General features: G+C 39.7%; 1 protein-coding gene across 1 annotated transcript in view; it reads right to left on the bottom strand.

Moving 5' to 3' along the window:
* Positions 1-6,468, bottom strand: part of LOC124606137 (carcinine transporter-like) — a 146,672-nt gene extending 140,204 nt beyond the window's left edge. Inside the window, exons 1-2 of the mRNA XM_047138102.1 lie at positions 6,436-6,468; positions 5,661-5,908 (exon numbers count right to left, since the gene is read on the bottom strand). Coding sequence (XP_046994058.1) covers positions 5,661-5,908; positions 6,436-6,468 — 281 coding nt within the window. The remainder of the gene's footprint in view (positions 1-5,660; positions 5,909-6,435) is intronic.
* Positions 6,469-11,100: the final 4,632 nt, after the last annotated feature.

The following is an 11,100-nucleotide window of genomic DNA, read 5'->3' on the forward strand; positions in this document are numbered from 1 at the left end:
GCAGATGATAAACGGATACTCATTGGACAAATATATTATACTAGAACTGACGTGTGATTACATTTTCACGCAATTTGGGTTCATAGATCCTGAGAAATCAGTACCCAGAATAATCACCTCTGGCCGTAATAACGGCCATGATACGGCATCGAGTCAAACAGAGCTTGGATGGCGTGTACAGGTACAGCTACCCATGCAGCTTCAACACGATACCACAGTTTATCAAGAGTAGTGACTGGCGTATTGTGACGAGCCAGTTGCTCGGCCACCATTGACCAGACGTTTTCAATTGGTGAGAGATCTGGAGAATGTGCTGGCCACGGCAGCAGTCGAACATTTTCTGTATCCAGAAAGGCCCGTAGAGGACCTGCAACATGCGATCGTGCATTATCCTGCTGAAATGTAGGGTTTCACAGTGATCGAATGAGGAGTAGAGCCACGGGTTGTAACACATCTGAAATGTAACGTCCACTGTTTAAAGTGCCGTCAATGCGAACAAGAGGTGACCGACACGAGTAACCAATGGCACCCCATACCATCATGCCGGCTGATACGCCAGTATGGCGATGACGAATACACTTTTCCAATGTGCGTTCACCGCGATGTCGCCAAACACGGATGCGACCATCATGATGCTGTAAACAGAACCTGAATTCATACGAAAAAATTACGTTTTGCCATTCGTGAACCCAGGTTCGTCGTTGAGTATACCATCGCAGGCGCTCATGTCTGTGATGCAGCGTCTAGGGTAACCGCAGCCATGGTCTCCGAGCTGACAGTCCATTCTGCTGCAAACGTCGTCGAACTGTTCGTGCAGATGGTTGTTGTGTTGCAAACGTCCCCATCTGTTGACTCGGGGAACGAGACGTGACTACACGATCCGTTACAGCCATGCGGATAAGATGCCTGTCATCTCGACTGTTTGTAATACGAGGCCGTTGGGATGCAGCACGGCGTTCCGTATTACCCTCCTGAACCCACCGATTCCATATTCTGCTAACAGTCATTGGATCTCGACCAACGCGAGCAGCAATGTCTCGATGCGATAAACCGGCATGAGGTCCATGATTGTGGAATTTGTTGCTAGCGCACTCGAGCAGATGTAATTTCGATGGATTGCTCATGCGCTGCTTGCGATATGTAAGCTATAAGAGAATCTCAGACCAAAGAGCAGTGTTGGCTGCAGTACGAACTGTGTAGCAGTAGGAGTAAGTAGTAGCTAGCAATCTGGTATATGGAGTTGGCTGGGGCGGTCGTAGGAGCGATGGCGGTGCCTGAGCGTTGTAGTATAAGGTAAAAGCAGCCTCGCGCAAATGTAGTATTGTCATATCAAGTCCCATGTAAATGTTTTTTTAAAAAATCTCTTAATAATAATCTTTCCTATAAAAATTAACTTTTACAATCATTCATTTCAATTTAAAGAATTTGCTAATTTCCCCAATCGATGGTCATCCTGATCATTGTAAAGAAAAATCAGTTGTTTCTTTTTATACATGACAAATCTATCGGCCAGAATTGCACAGGGCTGTGCCAGAAAAGTTTAGTTTCATATAGGAGCAGATATATACGCGTTATCCAGCGACTTGACTGAGGTAAGAATTTTCAATTTATTCAGTATGATCTTTCAGGGCCATGACGCAGCACTGCTGACGTCGAAAATTTACCAGTTTAAATTCACAGTCAATTATTGAAAGGTTATAAGTGAGTCACATTTTTTATTGAGAGATTAGTCTCGTCATATTTTTTATTGAGAGATTAGCCACATTGTATTGTTGGTGGGTTACGGAATTTATCTGTTGGTGGGCTATGCAGAATGTGAATGCTATACTTATATATATTTTTTACTGTGGGGAGGTTACAACCGCAATCGCGATAGGCTACAATCCGACCTTTATCAAAGTCGGAAACGTGATGGTACCCATTTCTCCTCCTTACACTAGGCATCACAACAACGTCTCACCAGGCAACGCCGGTCAACTGCTGTTTGTGTATGAGAAATCGGTTGGAAACTTTTCTCATGTCAGCACGTTGTAGGTGTCGCCACCGGCGCCAACCTTGCGTGAATGCTCTGAAAAGCTAATCATTTGCTTATCACGGCATCTTCTTCCTGTCGGTTAAATTTCGCGTCTGTAGCACGTCATCTTCGTGGCGTAGCAATTTTATGGCCAGTAGTGTACTACGTGAGATGATGTTTCTGTGTGGTACACTGTGTCATTAAACTAGGAAAAACGTTACCGATCTCCAGTAAAAACTGAAATTAGCTCCAACTTGTTAGTTTCATAGGAATGACTACATAGCCACTGAACTGAATCAAGCCCAAATACACCGCAAACAACACTCGCCGGTTGGCAAGTGAACAGAATCAAACGGGATGGTGATGGGTGCGAACTGGGTGTTCATACGGACTGAAAACTATAATGCATGTTCTCAATAAGACAGATACACAGTAGCAATTCTATGACCTGATTTCATCAAAGTGTCATTACTTTGTTTTTTGCTCCTCCTGCTGCTCTCGCATTGCTATTTAATTTGGAACACATGACACACGTTGTATTAGTTTCCAGCGTTACCGATCTCCAGTAAACCGGAGAATAAACTCAGACATTGGTTAAATCACAAATTTTTTTCGGAAAAACGATCACAAGAATTTAAAAGTACGAGGTAGACATTGAATATATCCTAAATTGTACTAGAATACGTAAAGAACACAAAAGAGATGTGTATCAAGCATTGTACTGTTATTATACTCTATTAATATGAGAAAAAGTGCAGTTGTTACGTATATAAGGATATAGCACAAATTTTAAAACGTTGAAGCAAGTAGGCTTTATATAGACCAAGGTAAAGAAGCTTGTTCTTCTTATTTGATACTGAAGAACAGATCAGTTTTAAATGTAACCGTACGTAGAACCCTACTGGGAAATTCTGAACTACTTATTAAGTAGATAGATTCCTTACTGTTTTATCTGTCAGACGACAAGAAGCCGTTAATAGTCGGTGGTGATTTCAGTCTACAGATTCTGACACCAGAAATGGTCTGGAAATTTTATTTCGATCCTACAATTTTATTTACTAAATTTTACGTACGCAGATCGATAATGTTTTCTTTGATTAAACCCAAAGTAAGAGAATAAGTGTATACCCACTAACAAATGCGTTCTCTGATCATGAGTTAGTATAAATAAGACTGTTCCTTATGGTACATGTTCCCCTCAGTGGAAGTCAGAATAATTAATGTCTCCAGGACAAACATTTGTTAAAATAGTTCACAAGAGACGACCTGGGATGAATTTAAAAGCGAACCAAATGTTGGTGTAAAGTTTAATCTGTTCCATAATAAATTCATATCATTATCCGAAAGAACCACCTTCGTAAATTAATGAAAAGAACAGTTAAACAGACATATAAAAAACCATTGATCACAAGAAGTATTATAGCATCTTGTGAAAGAAATACGAAAATGCACATATTGGTAGCAGCAAGCAAAGCTCTTACAGCAGTTGCAAACTATGAAAACTACTCAGAATTGCTGAGAAGAGTCATTGGATGTCAGGTATGACACATTATGTCAGAAGTCAGTAATGCCCTCGACGTGCTAAAGCCTGTATATAATGTAGCGAAACGAGAGACGTAACAAAAGCTTACATAAGAATATAACTATTGACTTAAATGGAAAGTATTTCAAGTACCTCAGTCACAGGTAGCAGGTACGTTTAATAATTGTTTCATTAATGTAGTAGAGAAAATAGAGACAAGGTGTTCAACAGTATGTGCAACCTATGTAAAATCTAGTCGCATAGTTGTCTCAATCATTTTCATTTCTGAAATTAAGAAAATTGTATATACAACAAACATGATTAGTTAATTTTGGAGACGACATTTGTAAGTAATCAATAGAAACATACCTACAGCATCAGAAGAAATGATAACTAATGAGTGGTTTTCTACAAATGGTCTTTCTCTCAGCTTCAAAAAGACACGGTATATTTAGTTCTGCACGTCTGCAGTTTCTGCACCAGTGATAAATGGAAAACATAGTGAGGAAAACATGACTAGGGTGGAACCATAAAAGTTTTAGGTTTCCACTTTGATCAGAATTTAAACTGGATAAAAAGTTTTTGAACCTTTAAAACAATGAAGTTCAGCCACATTTGCAGTTCGCATTATTGCCAAACTTAGGGAGAGACAAATCAGTAAGTTAGAGTATTCCACTTATTTTTATTAACTAATATTGTATGGAACAATGTTCTGGGGTAACGCATCTTCAAAATAGAATGTTTTCATTACTCACAAACATGCTGCAAGAATAATAGGAAGTCTTTTTCGATTCCTGCCTCATAATATAATTTTTCCTTCAAGACATTTATTGTGAATAATCCATACATCACAAAAAATATGATCATTACAACGTCAGACGAAACAATAACATCCTTTATTCCACATTAAGATTGTCTTTGGCATAAAAGGGGATGCAAAACGCTGCCAGGAAAACTTTTGGTCACTTACCAACGAAAAAAATTTCTGAGATACAGAACAGTTAAATTTGAGAACAAATCGCTGAATTTTATTCTTGTTACGTCCTTCTATGCCGTATAAAAATTTCTGTTTGTGTGATGTGTAAAAAGTGATGGGTGGGAATTAATCATTGACGTATGTATAAAAAAAACCAATTTAATGCTCGGCATGTAACCATATTTACATATAAATCGATAATATGAATATAAATGACTTGTTCCTCAACATTACAATCAAGCGTACAAACGGTACATAGAACTTATAACTAATTAACCAACTAATACACTAGATGTCGAAAGCAGCCTGTTGTAGAATCTAAGAGTCAGATGATAATAGGAAATTAAAAGACGTTTCGCCCTTTCGATGAAGTCCATACCCCAAATGGCCTTTTCAAAGACTCCCGAACTCATCTTAGCATAAATACCAAAACGAACATTGAGACTGAAATTTAACCTTCAGTACCAGTTTGTAGCTATAATTTAACAATATTTGCTGAAACAGCGTACGTTCAGTTATAGAAGGAAAACATAATGCCAAAAATAGAAGGATTTAATTTATTGCTTTATCGGCTTCAGTGTTTACACATTGGTTCTAACTAAAAATCTTCAAATTGCTCATATGCTTAATTTATATTTTTCGCTGTACCCTACAGAATGAAATTATCAGTAAGATTTCAGCAAGCGTATTTAATATCGAATGTAGCCTGCACTGAGCCTTCCCCTTCCCAATCCCAATTAGGATTTTAAAACAACATCGTTAGCTTTTCAACCGATTCTTTTGCTTGAAAATATTAAGTATCCATCGTTTCCACTTCCTACTTAATTTCAAACAAAACTGAATAGAGCATTTCGCTTTATTTATGTCTTTAATTTTAACAGTCTTGTCACAAGTTCGTCAAAGAATTATTGTCATTATAGATTTTACAGCCCTCAATGTACCTCTCCTTCGAGACCCCTCCGTTTCTCATCTCAGTGAAAAACACTTTGCTGGCCCCTCTTATATTTTAATGTGTAATTCTGCCGCTGAATCATTAATGTATCCAAGAAGTTTATAAAATATTGTATACTGTTAAATCATCCAAGTCCAGCTTTTTGCTGTGTAGTAGGTACAAACGTTTAACTAAATAAAATGGGTTAGTTACTTACTTTGGAATTGTGAGATTCTTCCACATTTCCACTGTTAAATTTGTAGATTCTCTTCCTGGAACGTGGCACCAGTGTTCAGGTACTGTCAGAGCAATTATCTTGGCGTATGAAGACATTGTTGAAAATAATATTGCGATGAAATTGAAAATGATATTCATTTGTAACTGGAACTTTCCATCACTCCCCAGTTCTTCTATTATATCTTCAAACTTCGTATTTTCATTAATGATGTTGTGTACAGCTGCGGCCTGAAAATCGACACATTCACAATGGCAGAATCCTGGTATCTCTGCTTCTTGTTGAGTTTTATGTAAGTAACCGTACTCAATTTTAAAAAAAAATGTTTTTAGGATTCGATTGCTATTTATACTGGGAAGAATTTTGCATGAAGTACTTGTAGATCAACTAACACGTTCAGCGACATGCTTCAGAAATAACTGCTACAACGGCGCGAGGCGTTTTCTGTTCTGATCCTGCTAGAAACAGCCACTGCAAAATACAACACTGACGGCGAACGTTTGTTCAAATCAGTTCCCCCTAGCATGACAGATTTTGATATTTGTGTAACATGAGTAGAGAAAGAGAAGTGTCTGAAAACCAGCTCCAGCAAGTAAGTCACGTTTATTTTCGAAAAGAATATAGCAAAAGTAAAAGTGGCAGAAGCACTACTAATGATAGTAAAGGGATAACTGTCTGTTTAGTATATAAGAAACGTTATCATCGACTGAGGAACTCGGCAGGTCAGTTCGACCATTACCTCAGAGAACCAAAATACCTTGTATTCTTCCATAATGAGGTCTGCTTCCATCGTCGTGCACGCAGGTACACTGGACGGCTTTTGCAGAGCACTACGCTCTATACACCTGGCTAATTGCTACTGATAAGCTGAACTGACCAACATATTTTACGACCGTGTTTCGTGTGATGGAAATTGCAGCGACAACAGCAGAGAGATAGTTGGGACAGCGTAGGCAAGCGTTGTGCACTGCTCTGACCTCAACGGCTTTCCGTATCAGGACGCGGAACTGCACGAATGTATGAGAACATCTGATGCCTGTTTTTGTCAGGGACTATTTTCTACCCAAATAACTTCTTTGTTGTTTCAGTTGTACGCTCTTTAAATAGTGACACATCCGAGACAAGAAATACATATCGCTTTTATCATATTTTTCCAAAATATAAACATGAAAAATTAGAAAATAATACAAAACAACAGTCTTTCAACATCTGTGAACCTTAACATCATCATTCGAAAAATTGCCCGATCACAGAAAATACAATTTCGACAGTTGCGAAGTCATTATACAGGGTGCTGCAAAAAGTTACGGCCAAACTTTCAGGAAACATTCCACACACAAAGAAAAAAAATATGTTATGTGGACATGTGTCCGGAAACGCTTATTTTCCATGTTAGAGCTCATTCTATTACTTCTCTTCAAATCACATTAACCATGTAATGGAAACACACAGCAACAGAACGTACCAGTGTGACTTCAAACACTTTGTTACAGGAAATGTTCAAAATGTCCTCCGTTAGCGTGGATACATGCATCCACCCTCCGTCGCATGGAATCCCTGATGCGCTGATGCAGCCCTGGAGAATGGCATATTGTATCACAGCCGTCCACAATACGAGCACGAAGAGTCTTTACTTTTGGTACCGGGGTTGCGTAGACAAGAGCTTTCAAATGCCCCATGAATGAAAGTGAAGAGAGTTGAAGTCAGGAGAGCGTGGAGGCCATGGAATTGGTCCACCTCTACCAATCCATCGGTCACCGAATCTGTTGTTGAGAAGCGTACGAACACTACGACTGAAATGTGCAGGAGCTCCATCGTGCATGAACCACTTGTTGTGTCGTACTTGTAAAGGCCCATGTTCTAGCAGCACAGGTAGAGTATCCCGTACGAAATCATGATAACGTGCCCCATTGAGCGTAGGTGGAAGAACGAAACTAAAATGAGCTCTAACATGGAAATTAAGCGTTTCCGGACACATGTCCACATAACATCTTTTCTTTATTTGTGTGTGAGGAATGTTTCCTGAAAGTTTGGCAGTACCTTTTTGTAACACCCTGCACTATGACGGAAAAAAATCTCAACATCAAGTAGGTGTTGTGCGACATAAACGAAAATTGCTAGCCGTGTCCTACGTTTGAAAGGTGATGTATATTCAAATTTCGTGCCAGTCGTATAAGAAGGGCACTAGTAATACCTCTAAGAATATGCAAATCAGGTTTGCTTTAAACACACGTGGTGTGTTGATTTTAGACAAGAGCACCTCGAAGACACGTAACGTGTATCCACAGGACATGTGGCCTGTAACTGAACAAATGTCATGATGATCTCTCCATTGGCAAAAGATTCCGGAATAGTCTCCCATTCGGATCTCCGGGAGGGGACTGCCAAGGGGGAGGTTACCTCGAGAAAAAGATTGAATAATCAACGAAAGGATAACGTTCTACGAGTCAGGGCGTGGAATGTCAGAAGCTTGAACGTGGTAGGGAAACTAGAAAATCTGAAAAGGGAAATGCAAAGGCTCAATCTAGATATAGTAGGGGTCAGTGAAGTGAAGTGGAAGGAAGACAAGGATTTCTGGTCAGATGAGTATCGGGTAATATCAACAGCAGCAGAAAATGGTATAACAGGTGTAGGATTCGTTATGAATAGGCAGGTAGGGCAGTGACCGGGTTGTTCTAATCAGAATCGACAGAAGACCAACACCGACAACGATAGTTCAGGTATACATGCCGACGTCGCAAGCTGAAGACGAACAGATAGAAAAAGTGTATGAGGATATCGAAAGAGTAATGCAGTATGTAAAGGAGGACGAAAATCTAATAGTCATGGGCGACTGGAATGCAGTTGTAGGGGAAGGAGTAGAAGAAAAGGTTACAGGAGAATATGGGCTTGGGACAAGGAATGAAAGAGGAGAAAGACTAATTGACTTCTGTAACAAGATTCAGCTAGTAATAGCGAATACCCTGTTCAAGAATCACAAGAGGAGGAGGTATACTTGGAAAAGGCCGAGAGATACGGGAAGATTTCAGTTAGATTACATCATAGTCAGACAGAGATTCCGAAATCAGATACTGGATTGTAAGGCGTACCCATGAGCAGATATAGACTCAGATCACAATATAGTAGTGATGAAGAGTAGGCTGAAGTTCAAGACATTGGTCAGGAAGAAACAATACGCAAAGAAGTGGGATACGGAAGTACTAAGGAATGACGAGATACGTTTGAACTTCTCTAACGCTATAGATACAGCAGTAAGGAATAGCGCAGTAGGCAGTACAGTTGAAGAGGAATGGACATCTCTAAAAAGGGCCATCACTGAAGTTGGAAAGGAAAACATAGGTACAAAGAAGGTAGCTGCGAAGAAACCATGGGTAACAGAAGAAATACGACTACTTCAGTTGATTGATGAAAGGAGGAAGTACAAACATGTTCCGGGAAAATCAGGAATACAGAAATACAAGTCGCTGAAGAATGAAATAAATAGGAAGTGCAGGGAAGCTAAGACGAAATGGGTGCAGGAAAAATGTGAAGACATCGAAAAAGATATGATTGTCGGAAGGACAGACTCAGCATACAGGAAAGTCAAAACAACTTTTGGTGACATTAAAAGCAACGGTGGTAACATTAAGAGTTAAATGCAGAGGAGAGAGCAGATAGGTGGAAAGAATACATTGAAAGCCTCTATGAGGGAGAAGATTTATCTGATGTGATAGAAGAAGAAACAGGAGTCGATTTAGAAGAGATAGGGGATCCAGTATTAGCATCGGAATTTAGAAGAGCTTTGGAGGACTTACGGTCAAATAAGGCAGAAGGGATAGATAACATTCCATCAGAATTTCTAAAATCATTGGGGGAAGTGGCAACAAAACGACTATTCTCGTTGGTGTGTAGAATATATGAGTCTTGCGATATACCATCTGACTTTCGGAAAAGCGTCATCCACACATTTTCGAAGACGGCAAGAGCTGATAAGTGCGAGAATTATCGCACAATCAGCTTAACAGCTCATGCATCGAAGCTGCTTACAAGAATAATATACAGAAGAATGGAAAAGAAAATTGAGAATGCGCTAGGTGACGATCAGTTTGGCTTTAGGAAAAGTAAAGGGACGAGAGAGGCAATTCTGACATTACGGCGAATAATGGAAGCAAGGCTACAGAAAAAATCAAGACACTTTCATAGGATTTGTCGACCTGGAAAAAGCGTTCGACAATATAAAATGGTGCAAGCTGTTCGAGATTCTGAAAAAAGTAGGGGTAAGCTATAGGGAGAGACGGATCATACACAATATGTACAACAACCAAGAGGGAATAATAAGAGTGGACGTTCAAGAACGAAGTGCTCGTATTAAGAAGGGTGTAAGACAAGGCTGTAGCCTTTCGCCCCTACTCTTCAATCTGTACATCGAGGAAGCAATGATGGAAGTAAAAGAAAGGTTCAGGAGTGGAATTAAAATACAAGGTGAAAGGATATCAATGATAAGATTCGCTGATGACATTGCTATCCTGAGTGAAAGTGAAGAAGAATTAAATGATCTGCTGAACGGAATGAACAGTCTAATGATTACACAGTATGGTTTGAGAGTAAATCGGAGAAAGACGAAGGTAATGAGATGTAGTAGAAATGAGAACAGCGAGAAACTTAACATCAGGATTGATGGTCACGAAGTCAATGAAGTTAAAGAATTCTGCTACCTAGGCAGTAAAATAACCAATGACGGACGGAGGAAGGAGGACATCAAAAGCAGACTCGCTATGGCAAAAATGGCATTTGTGGCCAAGAGAAGTCTACTAATATCAAATACCGGCCTTAATTTGAGGAAGAAATTTCTGAGAATGTACAGCATTGTATGGTAGTGAAACATGGACTGTGGGAAAATCGGAATAGAAGAGACTCGAAGCATTTGATATGTGGTGCTATAGACGAACGTTGAAAGTTAGGTGGACTGATAAGGTAAGGAATGAGAAGGTTCTACGCAGAATCGGAGAGGAAAGGAATATGTGGAAAACACTGATAAGGAGAAGGGACAGGATGAGAGGACATCTGCTAAGACATGAGGGAATGACTTCCATGGTACTAGAGGGAGCTGTAGAGGGCAAAAACTGTAGAGGAAGACAGAGATTGGAATACGTCAAGCAAATAATTGAGGATGTAGGTTGCAAGTGCTACTCTGAGATGGAGAGGTTAGCACAGGAAAGGAATTCAGGAATTCGTGGCGGGCCGCATCAAACCAGTCAGTAGACTGATGACCAAAAAAAAAAAAAAAAACCTCGACGACAATAATTACCGTATTATCAGCACCTTGCAGTGTTTAAAGGTCATCGTGTAATAGGGCTACGATACTGTAGAAAGACTTAGTAGGAATCTAGCCACTGTACATGACGGCTGGCAGCAGTGGTCTTGCGAACGTACAGTCTTAGAC

The sequence above is a fragment of the Schistocerca americana genome, chromosome 3 (assembly GCF_021461395.2).
Source record: "Schistocerca americana isolate TAMUIC-IGC-003095 chromosome 3, iqSchAmer2.1, whole genome shotgun sequence".
In the NCBI taxonomy this organism is placed as follows: domain Eukaryota; kingdom Metazoa; phylum Arthropoda; class Insecta; order Orthoptera; family Acrididae; genus Schistocerca; species Schistocerca americana.